The 24,427-nt window shown below is 33.5% G+C and overlaps 1 protein-coding gene across 1 annotated transcript in view; it reads right to left on the reverse strand.

Moving 5' to 3' along the window:
- Positions 1 to 24,427, reverse strand: part of KIF21A (kinesin family member 21A) — a 165,703-nt gene that overhangs the window by 28,841 nt on the left and 112,435 nt on the right. Inside the window, exons 8-21 of the mRNA XM_019632962.1 lie at positions 21,221 to 21,421; positions 15,797 to 15,835; positions 11,624 to 11,714; positions 11,086 to 11,203; positions 10,525 to 10,713; positions 9,878 to 10,077; positions 8,661 to 8,768; positions 5,413 to 5,481; positions 5,103 to 5,317; positions 4,800 to 4,953; positions 4,101 to 4,295; positions 3,574 to 3,675; positions 2,627 to 2,792; positions 2,123 to 2,143 (exon numbers count right to left, since the gene is read on the reverse strand). Coding sequence (XP_019488507.1) covers positions 2,123 to 2,143; positions 2,627 to 2,792; positions 3,574 to 3,675; positions 4,101 to 4,295; positions 4,800 to 4,953; positions 5,103 to 5,317; positions 5,413 to 5,481; positions 8,661 to 8,768; positions 9,878 to 10,077; positions 10,525 to 10,713; positions 11,086 to 11,203; positions 11,624 to 11,714; positions 15,797 to 15,835; positions 21,221 to 21,421 — 1,868 coding nt within the window. The remainder of the gene's footprint in view (positions 1 to 2,122; positions 2,144 to 2,626; positions 2,793 to 3,573; positions 3,676 to 4,100; positions 4,296 to 4,799; positions 4,954 to 5,102; positions 5,318 to 5,412; positions 5,482 to 8,660; positions 8,769 to 9,877; positions 10,078 to 10,524; positions 10,714 to 11,085; positions 11,204 to 11,623; positions 11,715 to 15,796; positions 15,836 to 21,220; positions 21,422 to 24,427) is intronic.

Here is a 24,427-nt window from a genome sequence, read left to right on the forward strand (position 1 = left end):
CGAGTGCTTGTTGGTCCAACGCACAACCTCGCTTGAAGGCCTCCTGCACACAGTACTGTGGCTAAACCTTGATGCTTTCGCTTAGTCACCGCCTAGAGACGCTCTTCTCAGACTGTCCCTCCATCTCGTCTTTTGCCTGACTAACTCTTTTTCTTCCTTTATGTTTCAGCTCAAATGTTGCCTCCTCAGAAAACTTTCATGGACTTCTCCATCCTTGTTGGGTGGCCCCATTCTGTGCTCCCACAACTCCCTGTATATATCCCAATCGCTGCCCTTGCTATAATGTATCATAATCTGTTCATGGTCTGTCGCCCTTAACAAGGCATCAAGTCTGTAAGGGCAAAATTTGGGGTCTTACTCATCTTTGAATTCCAGCACTGTGCCCAACACTTGAGATAAAATGGAAGCTAAATAAATGTTTTTAAAAGCAATGTATATATGATTGTCTAACTTTTGTAGATTTAACTTCCTTTTTTTTCCCCCCCTTTCCATGCTCTTCCTCCAAGCACCTCTGGGCTAGATTTTACGGCCTCAATTTCTAGGGCAAATTTCTGCAATAAGGTTACATCAGTTTCATGGGTTCCCACTCTCTGCTCTGAACCTTCTTCAAGCTATAGGTAATTGAAATTTGATTGAAACTTGTGAAAAAGCAACACTGCTTATCAGATTAGTAGTTTATTATTTTCCACACAAAAGGACATCAAAGGAGTTATTGCTTTTTTCTTCCAGGTTAAAAGAGATAATGGACCTAAAAAAGAATTTACCTATTACTATAAGTTGAGCCCCTAAGAAAAAGAAAACAGCGGTTTGATGCCCAGCCCGAGCTGAGCTGCCGCTGAGCTGTCAAAAGGTGGCAAGATGGCTCAGCTCAAAAAAAACAAAAAGAAAAGAAAGAAGAAAAGGAGAGGAGAAGGAAGAAGAGGAGAAAAAGGAAGGAGGAAGAGAAGAAGCAAAAAATGTGTCGCTAACACATGGAAAGGCAAACATTCTGGTTACAATCTAGGAACTTGGGCAGCCATGGTTAGGATATAGCCAATCCTACTTTTTCTACTTATACTTGTAATAGCTTGAGCAGCTTAAAAGTAGTAGCTTTTCCATAGCTATATTAGGCAGTTGATCTCCAGGAAATACTACTTTGAGATGAACATGAAATATGAACATCTAAAAAACCATAAAGCTCATTTATTTTATTTGTGTAATATCATTTAAAATAAATTCAGATTCATAGATTATGTGTACTCTAATGACACAGAAAGATAATTACATTTAATCTTTCAGTTACATTTCTCTCCTTTAAGTATAAGCATTTAGAAAACTTCTGACAGCTGTTATCAGGAAAAAACAAACAAACAAACAAACAAAAAAAAAACAGGCTGTGAACAACTTTTTAATTAAATAAAAACTGCTCCAAAATCATCATTCAGAAAAATCACAAGTAATAAAATTGCCCTGATACTCCTGATCCTTCAAGTGTATAATGACTAAGTGGAGCAGAGAGATTCCTAAGGGGTGGGTGGAGTTCAAGTGCGTGTGGTAGTGGCAAGAGAAAAAGGTTGAAAATCTCTACACGCAATGATCCCTAAAGCCCCTTCTATCCTGAAAAGATATTTTGATTATAAAGACTGTTTTAACCTGATCATATAGAAATCCTTTGGATAGTTTTATTCAATTTACAATATTAAAATATATGTGCTTAATTTTACAAAAATTGAGAATAGTTGAGAATCTAGCAAATATATACCAAAGGCAAATAAATACCAGAGAAAAGTTATTTATAAGGTTAAAACAACAGATGTAAGTTAACAGATATATTTAAAAATTAAAAAGAAATAGTCTTTTTTTTCAAATAAGATAGAGAGAGAAGAGCTTATGAAACTGGAGCCACAATTGCATTTCAAATAAAGCATATTTCTTTAAACATTTAAGAATTGTAAAATCAGAAATGAATAAGAAAGACAAAAGACAGTATGTTTGTGGTCATGGGTACATTTTTAAAAAGATCATGCAAAAAACCAGTGGTTGCCAATAAAAATTTTAAAAATAAGATGTACCACAATTAGTGTACATGAACAATTAGTAATTCATGCAGCTGTAGGGTACACAGAAAGCTAAACATACTTACCTAATGGTACGCTATCTAGATCTGTGTAAATAACAGCAAAAAGGAAAAAAATACTCCAATCAAAACAGATCCAATGTTAAGAATTCCCACATAAAACAAGATTATGTACCATTTATAAGATATATAGAATAGATGCCATAACAAAAACTTATAAATTTATTTTTTAAGGCAGTTAGATATGCAGAGTAAAGTAATGACCCTTGGTTAATATTATAAATAATTTAAATAACCAATTCAGAAACTTGGTTGATCTTCTTTATCTATAAAAACTAATTGCTTAATAAGGTTAAGTAAGCCTTTTAAAGTTGGTAATGATTTCTTGGAATGACAATAATTACATCTCCCAAAATTTATACATGCATATTAGAAAAGGAATAATTAATAAAAGCATAAGTAAATATAGCATCTATTCAGTCAAGCTATAGGGGAAACAGGTATAGCACAGCATATTCGAAGAGCAAAGATGTCATGCAATTCATTTAAGTAAAATGTAGGCCCAATTACCTTGTAAAGCATGGCCTAGTAAAGCATCTAGCTCAGGATTTAATTCGGCTTTCTCTTTCAACATATGGAATAAGAGCTGGTTTTGTGTAGCACTGGTAATTTCGGTTTGTTTAAGCCGACCTTCAAGTACTTTAATTTGAGCCTCTTTCTGGGCTGCCTGAAGACCCTGTAACAACACCAAAAATATAAATAAAATTATTTTAGATCATACAAAACAGAATCTACCACACAAAGATCTGCATCAAATAGCAAATGCATGTGATATATGGATTTTGACATCAGATAGACCTTGATTCATCTCAGCTCCTCCACTTTCTAGTTTGGTGACCTTGAGCAAGTTACCTTACCTTCCTGATTCTCAGTTTACTCATATGCAAAATGATATGAATAATACCTACTTCCTATCACTTGAGAAGATTAAGTAAGAGAACAATGTAAAAGGTCTAGGCACAACCCCAACGTGAGAAAAAAGTGAGTCAGAAATTATTATCACCTTCAACAATTAGGCAGAAGTTTCTTACAGGTGATAGGTTACTGCATTTACATTCAAAAAGGGAGGGAGTGCAACTATATTTTTTCCTTTCTGATTTTTTTTTTTTGGAGCTGTAAAGAATCAGTATCGCATCAAAGTTATGATACCAAATTTGTTTGCAACCCAAGAGACTTTTCTTTTAATTTTTCCTTTGTTAAAGTAAAAGAGGAATTATTTCTTCCTTCAGTGGTTTATCTGTTCTAATATATAAGCACAATAGATGGCAAGCTAGTGGAATTGATCTAAATATTGCTGACTTTTCTTAACTCTAAAGAAAGGTAAAAGGAACACTTTCTAATTAAAAAAAGAATCTTCTCCCTCATTACAAAGGAAAGGGTCGCTGGAGAAAGATAAACAAAACTACAATGAGTTAATCAAAACTCAGGTTTCCAATCATAGTGTAGTTACATCTTACCTTATTAATGCCCATTGACAGGAAGTGATCAAGTAGATATCGGGCTTCAGTAAGTGTGCAAGCATTAATGACTGCAGTGACATCCAGTGTTTCTCCTTCTTCCTGCATCAAACCAGCATAAGATGTCATATTACTTTGAGCTAACTATATCTGAACACAAGGCAAAAGCCTATGGTTTCATGTATTTATGTGATAGTATTGGGTTAGCTAACGAGACTCCTCTGAATCGTATAAAATATGATCCCTACCCCAAGAAACATATGGTGCAGTTGAAAAGGTAAGACACATTTGAGCAGTTAAGAATTCCATGTGGATTAATACATGATATATGTCTCTTACAAATCATAAAAAATATAACAAATCAGCAGAAAAATCTGGAGAGCAGGCAGGGAGTGGTATACATGCAAAACCTAAGAATCATATTAGACCAATAAACAGGAAATCCCATCACATAAAAATTCAAAGTGCTTTTAATAATAATAAAAAATACTCTTCGTTAAGCCATTAAACATTGTTTAATTACAAACCTTTGCTTCTTCCATCTGCATGATGTTGGCTTGACAATCAGAAATACTGTCATTGATATAATCTATATTAGCAGTTAATGACTCCATCTCCTCATTGATGTTAAGCACATTTTTATCTCCTTCTCCATTCTCCTTGATGATCTTTTCCCTTCTTTTTGAAAGTTTTTCTCGTCTTTTTGTGAGTTCTTCCCGTTGCTATGGAGAAAATAGGTTGGATTTTAAGAAATGATGTTCGTCTACGGCATTGAGAACATGATGCTAAGTGAAATAAGTGAGTCACAGAAGGACAGATACTGAAGGATTCCACTTATATGAGGTATCTAAAAAGTCAAACTCATCGAAGCAGTAAGTACAGTGGTGGTTGCCAGGGGCTGGGGACAGGGGGAAAAAGGGTAGCTACCGTTCAACAGGTATAAAGTTTCAGTTACATGAGATGAGTAAGTTCCAGAGACCTGCTGTACAATATTGTGCTTATAGTTAACAATACTGTGCTGTACACTTAAAAATGTGTTGAGTGTAGATCTCATGTTATCTGTTCTTACCCCAACTTTAAAAATATGATGTTCATCTATTCCTATATAATACAATCAAAACTCACCAGAAAGAAACTTGGTTAGTATTAAATTTGCCCAGGGAACAAGTTTGGAAAATCAGAATAGTCAGCTAAGGAAGAACATTTCTACTTTCTATCTCCCACACCTTGAGTAGCCTGTTCATATCGGCCTCCATATTGGAAATGGTCATTTTCTGCATGATGATGTCTGTGACTCTGCGCTCAAGAAGCTGCCATTTCATGCGAGCGGTCTTGGAAATAAACACTCGGCCAGTCAGTCCTTTCCGCTGATATTTTTTTCTATAATCATATAAAGCAGACAAATATAATTACTTATGCACTTATTTGATTATACATTAGCAAACAATATGCTGTTTTTCATTTAAGTCCAACACTCAGTAATAACCCCACGAAGATTATGTCAGGAGGAATATAAGAATCGTGTTGACCTGGTTCCATTTGTTGTGGACGTTGGTAAGGCCTGGACTCTTGCCACAGGAATTCTCATTTTCTGCTGGGCTGCTGCCCTTGACGCATCTGTTTCTATGGCAGCTGCGCTGGAACCTGTGTCCTGCACAGGGGTATCGGATGAGCTCAGCTTCCGAGTGACTTTCCCAGACACTTTATCTGACATGGGCCTTACTTGCCGACGAAGAGCTGTAACCTGAAACAGGAACAGAGATTGACTCTTTCTCTTAGTCTATAGAAATACATCATTTATCTCAAATCCAGAATGTTTCCTCCAAGTGGGCAACTTGCCTCTTCAGTTTTGCGACGAAGAACCACTTCTTGGTTTCTTTTTTGGGCTTCCAGAAGTCTAAGTTGATGCTATAACACAATATTGAATAAGTTAAAATAGTAAACTGAAAGATACAATACCACTGACTCTTACAGTAACATATTTTCCCATTCCCACTGGGAACTATAAGAGATCTTAGCAAAATCTAACGACAACCTTGTATTTATTACTACAGATATAGATATATTATTCCAAAAACATAAATGCATATTGACATAGCCAATTCTGTCTCTGAAAATAAAAGTTATGTCTGTGACACATACTTTTATTTAACAAACACTAAGAGCTCTTACCACACAAGTACTTTTCTAAATGCCTTACAAATATTATCTCATTTCTTTTTTTGTTAAACATTTTGTTTTGCTGGCTGAGGCACAATCAGGAAGAAATACAGCTTAAAATCTCTTCAATAAAGGCATTTTACAATATATACAGTAACTTTAAACTATTTTAAATATAGGAAAAACATATATTAATTGTATTAGCACTTTATAATAACTCTAGAAATGTTCTAACGTTAGATAAAGTAATGGACAATAAAACATATCAGTATTGGCTACCAAATTTATTTCTAGGTACTCTATGTGATAAAGACAATGAATTATGGATTACTTTAAGCCATTTTAGGGCTCTGATTTAGAAAAACAGTTTGGACTGAAAATATAGATCCTAATTCTGGTTCTGCCATTATTGAACTCTTTGTTTGGGCAAAGCTTAGATATTGGACTTGATCACAAAATCTTTCTTCTAGGACTTAAATTCTGTGACATAACAACTAATCCCTCATGTTTTGCATTCCAAATTCAAACAGATCATTCGTTTCATGTTTATGCATGTTCCTACATCATCAGATGAGAATTCTTAGAGAAAAGGATTCTATCTTATCACTGTCAGATCTTCATTGCCTACAACGATTAACAGAGATGCAAAGTTAATAAGTATTTTTAAGTAAACTACCAAAAATGAAAATTAACATATAGTTTGAAACTTGTTACTACATCATATTTCTTCCTATTACAAGTCAAATCTCAAGCTCATTCATATTTTTTGAATGGTATACAAACATACTAGGTTCTCTAAGGGTTCAAACAGAAACATGACAAGGAACAATTTAGAAAGGGGGTCAGTATGCACACAAAGCAACAAATAAAAGGGAGAAGAAGTCCGAGTGTTAGCTTTGTATGTGATTAGCCAGCCTCACATCTTTATAATAAAATATTATATCATATATGATCAGGTGTTGCAGATAAAATTCCAAAGTTTCATCCCAAGGGTTAATTGTTCAATAGTGATCTCTCTAACTCATATGAATTAGTAATAAAGAAATAAGTAGCATGCATTGTAAGGTAATTGTTCCTGTCATCCAAAGGTTTTATTAAAAACAAAATAAAGAGCCAAAAAGTGGAAATAGCCCAAATGTCTGTCAATTGAGGAACGAATAAACAAAATGTGCTCTATCTATACAGCCATAAAAAGTAATGAACTACTAATACATGCTGTAACATGGATGAACCTTGAAAACATCATGCTAAATGAAAGAAGCCAGTCACCAAAAAAAAATTTACATATTGTATGAATCCATTTATATGAAATGTCCAGAATAGACAAATCCATAGAGAATGAAAGTAGATTAGTGGCTGCCAGGGGTCAGAGAGAAGGAACAATGGGAGTGACTGTTAAGCTGTATAGGGTTTCTTTTTGGAGCGATACAAATGTTCTGGAATTAAATAGCAATTGTTGCACAATTTTGTGACTATAATAAAAACTTGAATTGTACAGTTTCAAAGTGAATTTTACGGTATGTTAGTTATATCTCAATTTTTTGTAAAATAGCAGATAGAAAAAAAAAGAATAGGCAGTATGTTAGAATATGCTTCTACTTGATTTCAGTAAAAACATAATGATTTAAACAAGCTCTAAAATGCCTAGGAATTGAAAGTGGCTTTTAAAATACACTGATTATTAAAATACACTGATATGCTGGGAAAAAATAAATAAATATGGGAGTCATCTGGCTAAAATATCTATATGTCTTCCTCATTACTCTCTCCTCATTTTCTCCTTCAATTTCCTCTTTACCTCTCAAGGTAAATTTCTTTTTTCTCAAATATGCTGTACGCTCATATTTTCTCCAGGGAGGATTTAGACAAAGCTGAGCAAGAAAAAAGGAACAAAGGCTGAAACCTAACCAACAATGGAGAAAAAAAGGTGATGACCTCTTCTTCTTCTTTTTTTTTTTTCAATTACAGTTAACATTCAATATTATATTAGTTTCAGGTGTACAACAGTCGTTAGACATTTATGTAACCTATGCCCTATGCAGTGATCCCCCTAATAAGGATGACCTCTTCTTTTAAGGAAAAAAAATCATAAATAACCATATTACCAAAAATTTGGGAAGAAGAAAAAAACAAATCACTGTAAGTTATAGCCCTAAGACAACTACAGTAAACATGTTGGGATATATCCTTCAAAATTGTACCTCATTTTAATCAAGCATGCATATACGAAATACTACTTTACCCTTAATGTTAAGTCATAGTCATTTTTCAGTTTACTATGCAATTTCCAAACCCTACTTTTTAATGGATAAATAACAACCTCTTAAATAAGATGGATAATAACTTATTAACGATTTCCCTTACTGTCATCTTGGTTGTTTTTACCTCTTTCACTATTAAAAATAATCCTAAAGTGAAGATTTTAACACACAGCAATTTTTCTTATTTTGTATTATTTTCTTAGTCTGAGCTCATGTAAGTAGAGTTCTTGAGTCAAAGAATACAAAAATTTTTATTGCTCTTAGCAAAGCCTCTTTCAGTGAAGCCTGGTTAGTATGCCAGCAACATTTCTAAGAATCTCTAGTGATGAAACTGTCTTTGGAACTATCCTAAAATGACTACCTTATACAATACTGCAAGTAGTCCCTTGATCTCCTTAGAGATAGCCAGTAATTCTTTGACATTTTCATTTTCTTTCATCTCATCATCTAGGAAATAAGCCTTCAATAAAATTTATAATATCATAGTGTTTTTCATAAACTTTTATATTTAATTAATGTAAACACCATATTATAAGGTTAATGCTTATTTATTGTCTTGAGCCTGTCTTTAATAGTTATAGGTATCAGAAAATTTTCTTCCATTTGTTAAACAATCTGGTTCAATGTATAATATTCCTATATAACTGAGAGTTAAAGTCTACTCACATCTCTTTTACGTTGATCTTTTTTCAATTGTGCAATCTCTCTGTTTCTTCTAGATTCTGTCAATCTGGCTTTTTCTTGTTCTTCTTTCATTTGTTTCATTAGGCGAACCTAAAAAATTAGGTAAATACATCTATTGGAATTACACTATCACAACATTCATTAAATAAACCACATGTATGGAATAAGTTCTTAGAAGTCTGAATACTTAACATGGAAATGTGGAATTTTGCTGCACATTTTCAATGGTCAATTCTTATTTTTATTGGATTAATGCATTTATATTTTTAATACATTTCTAATATGTTTCTATCAAATTGCTTAGTGCCCTATGCTTTTTATAGTCAGTGTTCAATTGTTCTATAACTTGAATGAATTCTTGGTACTTAGTTTATTACCAGTAGTTTTATCACCTTGAAGGAGTTATTAAATCTGTCTAGGCTCATATGTAAAATGGAGATAATAGTGCTATGGCATTGGACTATTATGAGAATTCAATGAATGAATTCCTGTGCAGTGCCTACAACAGTACCTGGCATACAGTGAGCACCTAATAATTTCAGCTACTGTCATCAGCAAATACATAACATAACAATGTAACAACTTTCTAAATCATTTCCACATTTGCTATTTTAAAGAAACAATTGATTTTCATGCCAAATGTTAAGAATAATTGATTCCACAACAAAAACAGATAAAAAGATCAGGATTCACACACTCTTTTTGGTCAAGAGAAGAAAATTGGGTCTGTTGTAGCATGGGAATGGTAAACACCAAATCCAAGGTAGCTGTTGCCTCTCAGGGAGGGGAGAATATGATCAGGAAGGGATACATGGGGGCTTCGTGTAGATCTGTAATGTTTAATATCTTAAACTGGATCGTGGATATAGTGTTCATTATGTAATTATCTATGCTTTTTTTGCATGTTTGAAATACTCTGTACTTTTTTTTGTTAACCTTGTGTAAGAGTTTTAAGAGGAGAAATACCCATCAAAGTCCAAGAAGCCCTGGTGGCCACATGATTTTCAGCTCACCTCAAGAAAAGCTTTGATAATGAATGACTAAAGGAAACAACTCCTAATTGCCCAAAGGAAGTGCATCATTTGTAAGACTGGGTTACCTCTTAATTGAATATGGAAAGAACCTCAATAAATTTTTTTTTTGTCCCAAATGACACAGCATCTTTAACATAAGACTTTACTGGAAAATGAAATCAATACCTTTGTTTTTTTCATTTCCATCACATCCTGCTGCAATTTCTTCAATTGCTTTTCATATTGAGACTGATTTTTAAGCAACCTCGCATGCTCTTTTTGAGCTGTCTGAAGTCTCTGCAGTTCTTTATTCATGGCTTGGAGTTTCTTTTCATATTCAGACTTAACTTTTTTTGCCTTTTCTTCTGAGTAAGATTCCACTGAACCTAAAGATCAAAGGATATTTGTATTTGTTTCTGTGAGACACAGATTTTTATTTCACAGATTTACAACTCATATTCTTAGAAAAGAACTACCTCCCAAACACAAACCTCAGCAGTCAGCGTGTCTTTGAACCACTGTCTCTTTAATTATCTACTCTTAACTTGTTTAAACAATTATTGAAGGGTTGTTGCTTTTTTTACATGTTTCCAGCATAAATCAAGACATGAAAACAACTGACCACAACTTTGTACAAAATAATTAGCTAGACAGGTACAAACAACCTAGATAGGCACCAGAATGAAAGAACAAGATAATATTTAACACAATGAGACAAATTCACATCTAACGTGGCTTCTAATATATCTTTTTTTCTTCTAAAGAAAGAGATGATAAAAATCCATTTTGACAATTTATTTTGAATTTGAATTTGAATTAAATATAATTCTTACCTAAGTTTTGAAGCACCTGGTCTCTTTCAAGCTGAGTGTCCCGAATTTTATGTTGCAGCATCATTAGCTTCTCTTCATATTGCTTTTTCAGCGTCTGCAGTCTTTTCTGGCTGTTTTCTAGTTCATCAATCAGCTTTTGCTTGATTGCAATTTCACAGGTAATGTTTGCTAAGTCTGCTTGATAATTGGCTATTTATAAAAGAAGAAAATAAAAATACTAGCAGAGGTCAAAATATTGTATTTCTAGCTTTCAAGCAAAAGCGTGAAAACCATCACCTACATCCAGGTATTCACTTAGCAGCTCTAAAAACAATGTTCTGGATAAACCAAAAACTAAGAAAGGTGAACAAGATAAAGAGTGTTCATGTTGATCAGGGACAGCAGACACCACTTGTACTGAATAAGCATGGAAATCACACAATGACTAAATCCAATAAGGGAAGAAATCGAGCCTAGAAGGGCATACATAGGTCAGCAGTTATAAAAATGTGGAGAGTTTTCTGTCGTGTTTTAAACAAACTCCCAAAATGAATTTTTGTCCTTGTACTAAAAGGCAAATACCTTTTTCATCTGATTCAGAATCTGATTCATCAGAGCTTTCACCCCCTTCAATGTCATCTTCTTCTTCCTCCTCCTCCTCTTCCTCATCCTCATGGTCACTTACTTCTTGGCCTTCTTCCTAAAATGTGGTTTGTGACCATTAATAACACAGTACAGGCAGGGCAAACTGATTACATCATTCAGAGAGACTGCTGGAGTTCAAAGTACAGAAACAAAAATTTCACTTTTCAGCAGTTCAAAAAAATCATTCCACGATTTTAATGTTATTACATGATAATTTTGTCTTAAATCAAAGAGTACTTCATCTGTCAGAATATTCTATCCACCCATACACAATGTTTTTACAATGCACAAGAGTGAGAGTTGCCAATATTTTATAGCTCACATTTCTGAAGAAAAGAGGTCCTCACGAAAACAGTTTAAAATGGATGCATGATAAACATTTCCCTCTTTTACATATAAGTTGTTACATTTATCAGCAACCAAGAACAACCTAATCCAGGGAATAAAATTAACAAGTTCATTCTTTCATACTTACCACTTCTAATTCATTGTTTTCTCTTTCTGAAATACTCTTTTCTTCTTTCTTCTCTTGGTCGGTGTCTGTATTATCCTCTTTACCAGTCACACTTAAAAGAAAAGGAACAAAGGGGTATGATATTAAAGTAGAGATGAAAATGGTACACTTCTTTCTTCTACATTTTTTAAACTATCAATTACTTGGGAAAACAAACAAAAGAGTTGATCATTGGAAAGTGATCATGTCTGATGCTTCAGAGGAAAATAGAAATTGCCATCTAACGAATAGTAGAGTGATTAATATTAGTGGAGAAAAAGTTATTTTCCAGAAACACTGAGGAACAGATTACACCCTGGAGCATGAGACCTGATGAGATAGCTAAGAACTAGTCCCAGTAACAGCCAATAAACTAGAATAGAGGCAATTTAAATTCAAAGGAAATCAAAGCAAATACTTTTATTTATCATCTAAGTATACAGAACGTTTAGCCTCTAAACACAAAGATATAAGAACTGTATTTTTATTGATGTCCTAATACATTTAAAAATAAATCTGAAGATCCAAAACAAATCTGCCCCTGGTAAGTTTGTCTACACTGGTTGCATCCATCAGTGTGTTCAGGTCTTCTCCGGGGGTAACACAGGCTCTTTTTTCCTACACCTAGACCATACCTACAGCACAGGGCTGTTTCTCAAAACGTTCTCACAGAAATGGGTCTTTGAACATCAAAATGCAGCCTCCTGACCTGTGTTTGAATAGGAATTCCAGGGTCTGCCACAAGATTCTCCATACAAATCGAAGCCTCCTCTTTGGTGATCTAGTACTAACAGCCCTGACTACACACTGAGGCACATTGATATCTAAAATCACACTGATGCCAGTTAATGGTTATAGCTCAACCAATTTAAACCTGGTGGCCCTGAGAAGACAGAAGACTCTATAGTGAGCCAAATTTTGTTCACACTTAAATCACTTTGACCCTTTTTAGGGGTTTAGCAACCGTAGTCAATTATGCACAGAAGTTATACTTCTGTTCACTAGACTCATACATTTAATCAGGTTAAGTAATATTAGAAAGTGAACTTGAAATGAATCTACATGGAAAAGGTTTCTTCTTGTCCTATAGCAACATTTTTAAAAAAGCTATTAATAAAAAGAATACTCAAATAAGGCATTATTCTCCAACTATAATTTCCGCTTGAATAAGCTTAAAAACTTTATCACAATAACTTTATAACATCTGCCATTTCTTTCAGATATTCTGCTACATCAAATATTGCTCTAATAGACAGGTTTATTTTTAGCTTCTAGACTAAAAAGTTAATCTTATTTAGGCTCTATTATTGTTGTTAAACTCTAATGTTGAACTCTTAACTTCCAATTCTCACAGATACTTTTGTACTCAAAACAAGATGGATTATAAGTACTTCTCCTTTATGAGCACTTTCCAGAGTTTATTTATGGATTATTTCTTTAATTCCTGTCTTCCCCACTAGACTGTAAGCCTCCTGAGGGTGGGGATCTTGTCCATTGGGCTCAGCATTATATCCCCAGCACTCAGGGGATGTGCATAATAAATGTGCAGTGAGTGTTCTTTATATCAATCCCTGGGACTGTGCATGAGCACCTCTGTTTGGCACCTGTGCCTATGTGCCTCACTCACTATGTTGGAGCTTAATGGCACGGGTTGAAAGATGCATAATGATGCATGGAAGACCGCATATCTCTAGAACGAGAAGCAACTACCAGTAGGAATATCAAATAAATTTGATTAAAAAAAAGAGTTCCATGAGCGTTGTTAAGTCATTTTGTGAGGGAAAAATACTGAATATACTTAATGCCTCTCTTACATAGCTTGTACTAAATAGTAGAACTGCTGATTTTCTACCATCACATTCAGCAGTGCAAGCTGAAAATCTGGAGAGCCACTCCCCTTCATCCAATTATCCGACTGAAAGGCCAGTACCATATACTCAAACAGCGCTGGACTTGAGATTTAGGACTAAGGTTAAGGGTTAGGAAAGGAGAATGTGTTAGGAACGATATCTCCCATCAGCATTCCCCATCCCCTCCCCTATGCAGTCTCCCTTTCTCACCTGCAACTGGTGCAGCATGCAATCTTTGTTATTGTCGATTCCTTCATTTCGTCAAGTTCCAACCCAACTTCCCTGTTACCCAGGTTTATGGCCATATGATCACTTTAGTCCAAACACTGGACCCAACACACTCTCCTACTCCCTCAGTATCCAGCTTAACAAATGTTACTTTTGACTTAATATAAAGTTAACTCATATATTATAAGCTGTTAAGGCCAATTCTGATGCAGAAAAATCAGCAGTTGCAACCTTCCATTATTAATTTACCTTTATAAATCACTTAAGTCTTAAGCTTTTAAAATACATGTTGATGCTTTATCATGGTACCTCAACTAATCAAGTTTTCCTCAATTAACTGAGGCACGTTGATCCCTAAAATAACTATCTAAGCAGCAGGGAAAGACATTGAACTTTGCACTTTACATTGGATCAGAATCTTGGAGCTGGTACACTAGTGATCATGTGGTTTAACCCCTTTAAGAGTTGACAACCAATGTCAACATTTTTGTTGACAACCAAAAAAGAAACTGGCCTGGGGCAATTAATCCACTCCAGGGAACTAAACCAGGTGTCATGGCTCCTAGGCCAGTATTCTAGAGTCATGCGGCTCAGTCCAGGCAGGAAAGCATCAGCACCATCCAGGAGCCTTATAGATGTGCAGAATCTCAGGCTCCACCTCAGTCCTGCTGAATTAGAATCTTCATTTTATCAGACTCCCCAGATGACTTATATGCATATTCATGTTCCGGAAGCCCTGTCCTAGACCAACAAACTGTTCTATTTTTGCTATCCTCTAAGGATGACACAAAAGCTGGGAGCAAACTAAGTACATTTAAAGGACCTGACTATTTTAAGGTGGGAAAATGCTTCCACACACTACTTTAACCATGTATCTTATTTTTGACCCTTCAAAATAGAAGAAAATTCACAATTTTTTAAGCCTTTAATTTAATTCCAATGATAAACATGTCTTAAGTGTACACTAATTAGGTACGTTCTAGTTTTGACTTATTGACAATTAGAATTACATTCTAATTATAGAATACTTTAAATAAGTCATAGAATTATAGAATAGAATTATAGAAACTCTAGAATACTATAAATATATGTAGGATATAATTGTGGGATGTAAATTTCTAAATAATTTCAAGAAATTATAATTTTTAAGCTTTCATATTTAAAGTAAGATTTATTTAGCTAATTGCTGCATAGTAAACATTCACAAAAGGCTTATTTTAAGTAAGAGGTGACATTTCTAATGTGGTGCTTCCAAAATACCTAAATGTTATTAAAACCAGCCTATTTTCTTAATCATTTTAATTATATAAACTGGAGGTTTATTTAGAAAAGTTTATGAAGAGAAGTTCTGATAAGAAGTGAAATATTATTTAATCCTGGTTTAAATAACTGTAACTCTAAATGAGTAAAATGGCAAATGTTTATTATATAGAGAAATATGCTTCTAGATTTTGCTCAGATTTCAAATGGAAAAAAAAAAAGATATCTTGTTTTTGATGCTCACTTCAAATACATTTTGAAAGCAATACTTGTTTTCTAAATTAAACCTTCAGAACTCTTTGTAAATCTTATCTGTAGTAGGGCCACAGTTTCCTTTTGCTTTGTTGCCATTTTAATGTTGTTTTTCAACAAAGATAACACCAAATAAGGAAGAAAGGAGAAAGAGCCCACCTGTGACAGCATGGACTGCAACAAAATGTCAATTCCCACTCAACTAATAATTCCCAATCTGCTCACAAGTTTCTGAAAAATACATTCTGAAAGTCAAATGATGGGTTTTTTGGGTCATTTTTAATAAAAATGGTAAGTCGCCTTCATAATTATGATAGTTTATTCTGAAATCACATGAAATTGCCTGAATTTTAATTCATGTAACTCGTGAGGGTTTTATTCTTTAAAAAGTATTTTCAAAAATATTTTGGTGTTTTTGTTAATTTTACAAAATCATCATTACTTTTGGGAGCACCAAGCTAGTCTAGTCTGAAACAACCCATATAATTCTATAACACATTTCCTTTTGAATGGCAACTAAGTATTTAAATGACATTTTAATAAAAAACCTGGGAAGTATTCCAACCTTCTTTCTTCTCGATTGCTTTCCTCAAGTTTCTGTAGCCTTCAAAATCACGAGGCACAGTATTGGATGGCCAAGCCAATGAAGGACAAACCAGACAGTAAAAAGCGAGAGTGGTAAGAAGGTAAAAATGATACATGAGCTTGAAGACTTTAAAATAAATTTTAAAAGATATCATCAAAGGACAATACACAGTAAAAAGGCAATACATTTTGTATGAATAAAAAGTAAGTAGAAAAACAAGCAGCATCACATCTAAGAAGAATATATATAGACTATCAATGAAATTATTTAGCAATAAAATATAAAGTCTCAATTTATGTAAGTAGTAGGAGTGTTTGAATGCCATTGAATTTTAAAATCTGAAATGGATCAATTTTCTCAGCTTTCCCCAAAGGCCTACTTGTAATGATATCCTCTGCCTTTTAAACCTTTACAGAAGATCTTTTTATGGCATCATTAAAAGAACTTCAAAAAGTAATGCCTTTGTACCATAATATGAAAATACCATTAATACTACATACTAAGATACTACTTCTAAAACTGGTTTTCTATTGTAATATACTACATGTGAACATCACTAAATCTAAAAAAAAAAAAAAATTCTATTTCAAAATTATACATGAAATGGTGTTACAGTCATATGAATATGGTTGTTATATCAGTGAAAAACTGTAATTTTATTAATTGAAAATTAAAATCTCATAATATCACTGTGCTAATTATTAAAAACAAGCTACCAAAAGGACATATAAGACAAAGGTGGCAATAAAATGGGAAATGTAGTACGTTCCATTAGTAAGATTATTTTCCAATCAGATAAGTATTGAAAAACTATAGATATATACTTAAAGGCTTTGAAATAGTACTTAAACAATTCTGAGTGGGCAGAACCGGGCATCTTTACTCAATGGAATGTACTGATACCAATATTTGTCATGTAGACAAAAAGATAGATGTGCTAGGCTCTGAATAAGGATACAGAAATCTTGATACAGCCCACTTCTGCCCAGAATTTCAAAAATATTTTTCAGAATCATCAGTCTTTAAAAATGAGATTGAGGCTTAGGTATGAATTATTTTATAAAGCCAGTTCTCATTTTAATTTTGTAATGTGTGCTCACATGTGATTTTTATTTGTTGGCTTGTGATTGTATTTCATAATCAACTTTACTTGTACTGCTATTACAAGAAGAGACTAGCAATCTTTCTGAGAAAAAAAAAGTCTACAGAGTGATATTCACCGGGGACCAAAAGTTCCTGTGTAACAGCTAGGAGAAGGAAAGTAAAGCCATTGCCTAAGAAATCTGTGTGTTTCTAGGTTTCAACCTGACACCACTAAATAAAAATATAATGCAGTCTGATGAATGAGGGAAGTTTTTTATAGTGCAAGTCATTTAAAGCTAGATATCCAAAAATATGGGGATTAATGTGTGAATGGTATGTTTTCTTTATCCAGGTATACACACAAAAAAATGCAAAAATACATTATTTCTAACCTAGGCTTATAATGATGCTAATGAGCTGCAATGGCTCAGAAGATATGGTTCATTGGCAAAGAGTCCAAATTTTCTGTTTTCAGTAAGAAGAATTTTTGTTTACCTTCCACAAAAGAGATATATTAAAATGTATAGATGATATGAGCTAAGAAGTAGAGATATACTTTAGATGTCTTCCCAATTACCTTAAAAAACATTGCAATCAATAGTTTAATAAGACAATGGAGGGGCAGAGAAATAAACTAATAACCTGACGCTTCTCCATAATTTAAAGGAGTTTGCTTTTTCTTTCACCTAGCTCTATTACAATGCTTCTTCTGTGGGAGAGGCGGTAAGGGGTGGCGAGGCAGGGAGGCAGGCTCCTATCTTGCTAATCATTTTAACATTTATGTAACTGAAAAATAGGCAATATAGTCTATTCAATTATTCTCCCTTATTTTCTTATCCTTCCATAGTTTCTTAATATCTACACCTACAAATTAGTTTACAGATCAACAGGAAGGTAGAAGAGCCGACCTTAAAACCCCACCTATTAGCTATTGGTTGTAGCTTTGGTAAAGATGTTAATTCAGAAGAGAATGAAACTTGCATGAAAAACAGGACTTATGACATCCTCCTTGAACACAAATGCCACTCGGACATAAAAATGACCCAGTTGCTGCTCTTCCTACCAACACTTACAATGTCAGAGGCCCTGTAGCCACTAAAACAAAAAACTAACAACACAAAAAGGAAAAGACACGGAGCTTCTTAAAGAATTCGTGGAGTCAGCAGGGAGGAGAGAAAGCAGCTATAAGAACCAGGAAAGCTTAGGAAAGCTGACCAAAAGGTCAAACACCAGACAGGTTTTAGAAACTCTCAGCCGGAAGGGAGCAAAAAAAAAAATCTTGATTTTTTTTTTTTTTCCCCTTCATGAGGTTGCTGCTCAAAATTTTCGTATTTGGATTACTGCTTCCTCTTTCCAAATTACAAACATCCCTAGAAGAGAACCTTATTGGTCATAAGTTATTTCCACTGGCAATGAATTCCTTTAGTCAGATGGCTTTGCTCCCAAGTTTGAATTTCAAGAGATGAGAGAAGACAATAGGCGATTTTCAAATTGGGAGTGATTTGGAGAAGGGTAGAATTACATGAGAACTGACTGCATAAGGAGGAATGGGTCAAAGCAGCATGGGGACACAGAAAGTTAGAAGATGAAAATAAGAAAGAATGACAGGCAGAAATTCACATTTTTTCCCCCAAAGGTTGGCTACACCCATGAAAGAAAAAGTTTATTTCCCCCTTTTTGCCTATTCCTACTCCCTTCTGAATTGCTTTTAGCAAACTATAAAATGGGTAAAAATTATGTTATGTGAGTGAGTTGGGAAACCTGAATACTATGGATTCATAACAATTTCTAGAGAAAAATTAGTCCAATTTCCAAACAATCTTTGATTGAATTTACTGTCTTTTTGAGGTTGAGGCAACACCCACATTTTGCAGTGCCCTCTCTGATAAGTAAAGTAAGTAAATATGAGGCATGTAATACAACTCAGCTAGAATCAATACATCCAAACAGGAACGATAGCCTCCAAAAAATTCCTGTGGGAGATGCATCACCTGCTTCAGTAAAGCTGCAGTCATTCTAAACACTTCTTGTCTATTATTTATTTTAACCTGTAACAAAGCCTTTGGCTAAAATGAGAGCTTACCTACATTTTTAAAATAGGAATTTACATTACATACAGCTAAATGTTATTGGGATCTACAGTGAAAAGTTGCTGATGATGAATGAAATGCTTTATAAACTGAGTAAAATACTATTGGCTTTCATTTTTTAATCCACAACAAAGTTTGAATCGTGTGGTAAGAAAAATTGTATTAAATTTTACAAATTTATACATGTAGTAATATAAATTCATAAACAGATTCTAAAGGCTGTTCCGATTATACAGTTTATGTTACACAAGAAAACTTTTCTAGGTTCACACTACATTATATACATTTCAGTTTTACAAAGACACACTATAGTATGTGTGTGGAAAATGCCTTATAAAGCATTTTTTTAAAGCACAATATAGGAGTTACTGATTTTTAGAAAATATTAATTTGGTTTTCTCATTCTACGCTATCTTCCACTTTTTTTTTATAGATTATTAAGGTAATAGCTCTCCTTTTACCTTACCTGGCTTGTCTTTTCCTGAGAAATTTTTAAAATTTCATATCACTTTTTGTTAGGAAATAACTTATTTTTTTCACTAGGATTTTTTATGTTTAAATCCAGCTGTTTGGTGAGTTCTTCTTAGTAGTAAATCTGCTATTATTCTTATTTTAATAATTACTATATCTACCAGAATCACTGAAGTAGTCATAATTTTTCACTTTGAAATTAACTACAGTCTCAATTTTTTATTACCTTAAAATGGTTACAATTTCTATAATAAAGCAACAAAAACTAATCTTAATCATAAAATGTTTTTTTCCCTTTAATTCTAGCTATCAGTGAAAATGTTTACAATCCTACATTTTCACAAAAATAACATGCATTAGAGGTATTAATTTGGGGTACGTTTGATCACTATAAGAATGTCAAAAACAGTCTAGGTTTCTATTGGGATTCCCTATCTTTTTTCACGATTCATATCCAACAGAAAGAGCAGAACCAGCTCATAATGTTGAGAAATGTACCCTATAATAACTGTCATAGTTATTATTCATGAACACAAACCACCTATATACCTATAAAGCTAAGTCATAACATTTGACATTTTGACCAACTAAAGAATTATATTTTACAAGTAAATGATAAGTCATGTGCAAAAGTCTCATTTTCATTCAAGCAGTATGCTAGGTCTCACTAGTTTCGACAACCCTATGGTCATTATTTCAGTATTAATTGCCCTGACCAGAGATGTGTAATTCCTTGCTTTAACTATTTTTTATCATTCCTTTTTAACTCAAGGACACAGAGCAGAATTAATACATAGAATTTTACTTCCAGTAACTGTGGCCAACTGATTTTTCTAGGAAGCAATGCATGGTTACCTAAATAAATTTCTAAATAAACTAAGCAAAGCAGTATGGAGACTAAATGTCGATAATAATTCTACAAAGTGCACCCCCTGTAACAACCCTTTTGACAAATAAGATAGCTTTGCCTCCTTTTGAATATCTAGCCAAAAATGCTTAAAATTAATTTGACTGGCATGGTCAAAATATATTATCCTTAGTGATTTGACTGCATCACAGAATCAATATGTAAACATTAAGAAATTGAGTGTTTAACCACTCACACATTGCAAGTGGTCAAATTTTTATTTTCCTCCTCTTCTTTGCACTCTGTTGATTTTAGAAGGAGATATTACTAGGATGCAAGGAGTGAAAGCCTAGAACAGTGGTGAAAAACTAACCCCTTGTTAGAAGATTCAGAAAGCCTGAAATAATAAATAACTTTCACATAATCAAATTAGAAGCCCTGCAGAAAATACTTCAGAGACCAAATGATATTAAATGACAGTCTGATGGATTAGTTTAGCCTTTAGTTAAACTAATCTAAACAGGAATTAGAATATATCCATGTGACTATTTAATCGCATTAGAAAATGGGAAAAAAATGAAAACATTGAACTGTGATGGTACAGCAAGCTTTGCAGAAAAGAAAGGTGAATGCAATGCAAAAGCAGCTATTTGTAGAAATAATAAAATAGTTTCTAATAGTAATTTTACCTAAATAAAATTCATTATCACAGTATTATGATTAAACTTATTATTTTACATACAAGTAGAAATAAACTATTAAAAGCACAACTGTAATTGTCAGCTAATTTAAATGGCATTTCATTTATTAATATACTTATGACACTAGGTATACTCATTGTAATCACAAATTAAAATATCCTAAAAAGTAAGAAGAATAGGGATTCATATAGCAGTGATTTTATAACACTACCTTTTTTTCTTCTTCTTTTCTTTCCTTTTCAGCTTCTCTAAATCTTTCTTAGCTAGATCTATAATTTCAATGGTCTCTTTGTCTGAGGACAGTATAGGAGAGAAAGATGATGGCCCACTGAAATACGGTGATCTGGTGGTGGCTCTTGTCAAGTTTTTTCGAAGGTTCTCATTCACGGCTTCACTTTCTAATAATTTTGCCCTAATGAATAAAAATATAAATAGGAAACATTATGTTTTTATTGTGGCAAAAAAATACATTAACATAAAATTTACCACCTTAGCCATTTCGAAGTGTACAGTTCTGCAGCATACAGTACATTGAAATTATCATTACAATCACTGTCTTCATCTATCTCCAGGACTTTTTCATCTTCTCCAACTGAAACTCTGTGCGCATTGAACACTAACTCTTCATCATACTCTCCTCCCTGCCGCTAGCCGCCACCATTCTACTTTTTGTCTACAGAATTGACTACTCCAGGAATACACAGGCTTTCTAAATGATTTGTTTTGCATGCTAAAAAGTGTTCCAAAATATATTTCAATAGACAGGGTTTTTTTGGTTTTTTTAATACACGTATTCTACAGACAGGGTTTTTTGTTTGCTTGTTTGTTTTGGGTTTTTTTATACATGTGTTCACAAACATTAATGTTTAGGATATTTTTTAATTCCGTGATTAAATAATTATAAATTCGAAATCACATTCTTAGTGCTCAAAAGTGCCAAGAGTAATTAGATTACTTGCATTCTGGCCACTAGGCACTAGTTATCCTTGCTTTGTAAAGCCATCGTTTAAACTTAAAATGTACAATCAGCATGGCTCCCTTCCTGTCAGCTCCTCATTCATCATGCTATAATAGCATTTCCAAATCTTTGCAAGGAATAGTTAGTCAAACTTGCCCCTAAATGGCTGAGAGACATCTGGCTCCTGATATGCCGTGGGAAAAGATGGTATCTCTATGGAAACCTGAGTTTGATAATTGAAAACATTCTTCTGTTTGCTCAAGCGGTCCTAATAATGACAGGAGAATAATGTGTGCACTGTCAGTAATATGCAAAAACACAGAATGATAAAATCCTAAAAGGGACTGGAGTCTTGGACTAAAAGGGGTTCAGAAAGTCCCCTAGGCCAGTCCCTTTACTTCTATTTGATTTAAACCCCCAAGAAGAACACAATTTTATCTACTTCTATATAAGAGATTTCCAAGGTCGATTTGGCACAAGGGTAATTGAAACAGGGCTATAAACAGAAATACTACCTACTACTATCTCTGCCTCAAAACTATATTACTAAGTAAGCACTTTGGCCATATGTTCAAATATTTCAGAGGAAGATGCTAGATTATTTGCAACTACTAAGCTCTAGAAGGCATAGTCAGCTCTGTGTTTTTTCATTGTCTATCAAAGTTATTCATGGCACTGTTGAAATCAACTAGAGCCAGTGTATACAAATGAGTGAATATATGTTTCAAGCTAGTGTCCCACACAGTCTTTAATGAAACTGTTTTATTATATACCTGGTATCACAGGTAAGCAGAATAACAGTTATTAATACTTTCAAATGGTTAAATAGTTGTATCAAACTTCTAGAGTAAATGATTTCAAAATTATTTTAAAGAAAATAATGAATATCATGCTGTCATTTTTTTAATCAAGAGCACAACCTAAGTATAAAAACTCAGCTTAACTGTAAAGTCAAATTTTACTTTTTTTTATATTTTCAGTATCTATCACAAAGCCTAGGTACTTAATAATTAATGTTAAGAATAAATGAAAATATAATGAATTAACTATCAATAATGGCCTGTCTTTTAATTGGCCCATTTATACAATAATCAGACAACTGTGTTTCTTTATTACCTGGTTTTAAAAGTCTGCATTTGTTAGGGGTATATTCAATGCTTTCTTAATCCTGGTGCTAATAAAGGCTTAAGCCTTTAGAGCTCCCATGTACCAACCCCATGCTGCACTAGCAGAACCTGATTTTGTATGGGCTGTGGAGATAACATCTCTCTCTTTCTCTTTCTCTCCCTTTTTTTCCCCACTCACCCACCCACCCATTTGTTGCTGCCTGCATCTCATTTAACAGGATCCCAAGCAGTGAGGCAAGAAAGGATGTACAGAGATTTCCTGGGGAAGGAGCAGATTGAGGGCTTGCATCTCAGCTCTCTCACTGGATCTGGGACCATTAGTTTCTAAAAGCCTGTACTGTTTTTCTATAAAATGGAGATGAACACTATACTTACCTAGGATTGTTATGAGAATTAATGATATAATGAATTTAAAGCTTGCTTGACTGATAATGTAGTTAACAAATAAGATCTATTCTTACCAAAAAGTTGCTAACAATGTAATTATCTCACAGGAGATCAGTTAAATCAATTACAAACACGAGATAGTACTACATGGAGCCATGCAAAAATCATATTAGAAAAACAGTTAATACCATTAAAAAATGTTCATAATATTTTTATCTATTTCAAAGAATAAATAGCAAAGCACTAAATACACCCTAATGTCAATTTCACTAAGTATGCATTGAAAAAATATTGAAGAGATACACGAATATGTCAACATGAGTTCTAGGAATGGTGGATATATGATTGATTTTAATTTTTTATACTTTCCTATGTTTTCAAAATTTTCTACAAAAAATTTAACCCCCCAAATAAGAATTAATTAGTGACAATTATTATTTCACAAAAAATAATAGGACATGTAAATGTATTAAAAGATAACTAGTAGCTTTTACAATTAGAATGATAAGACTTAACATATAAACATTCCCAAGTGGAAATACACTGACATAACTTTGCATCAAGTTAAGAAGCTATGAATAAATGCCTTCCTAAGACCAAGTTTTGATAGATATATGGAATAGAGTAGGATTTAGTAGATAAAAACAGAATGTGAGAACTTGGACCTAAGTAATAATAACATGTTAGATCTTTATAGTACTTTTCAGTTTAAGAACTTTGACATCTTGTGCTTTAATTTGAGCCCCATAATAACTCCTTGAGACTAGCAGGTATTAAGTTATTCTTACAGATGGCTCTAAAGCAGCGGTTCTCAACCTTCCTAATGCCGCAACCCCTTAATACAGTTCCTTATGTTGTGGTGACCCCCAACCATAAAATTATTTTCGTTGCTACTCTATAAGTGCAATTTTGCTACTGTTATGAATCGTAATGTAAGTATCTTTTT

This window comes from Hipposideros armiger, unplaced genomic scaffold, assembly GCF_001890085.2.
Source record: "Hipposideros armiger isolate ML-2016 unplaced genomic scaffold, ASM189008v1 scaffold_1209, whole genome shotgun sequence".
NCBI classification, from domain to species: Eukaryota; Metazoa; Chordata; class Mammalia; order Chiroptera; family Hipposideridae; genus Hipposideros; species Hipposideros armiger.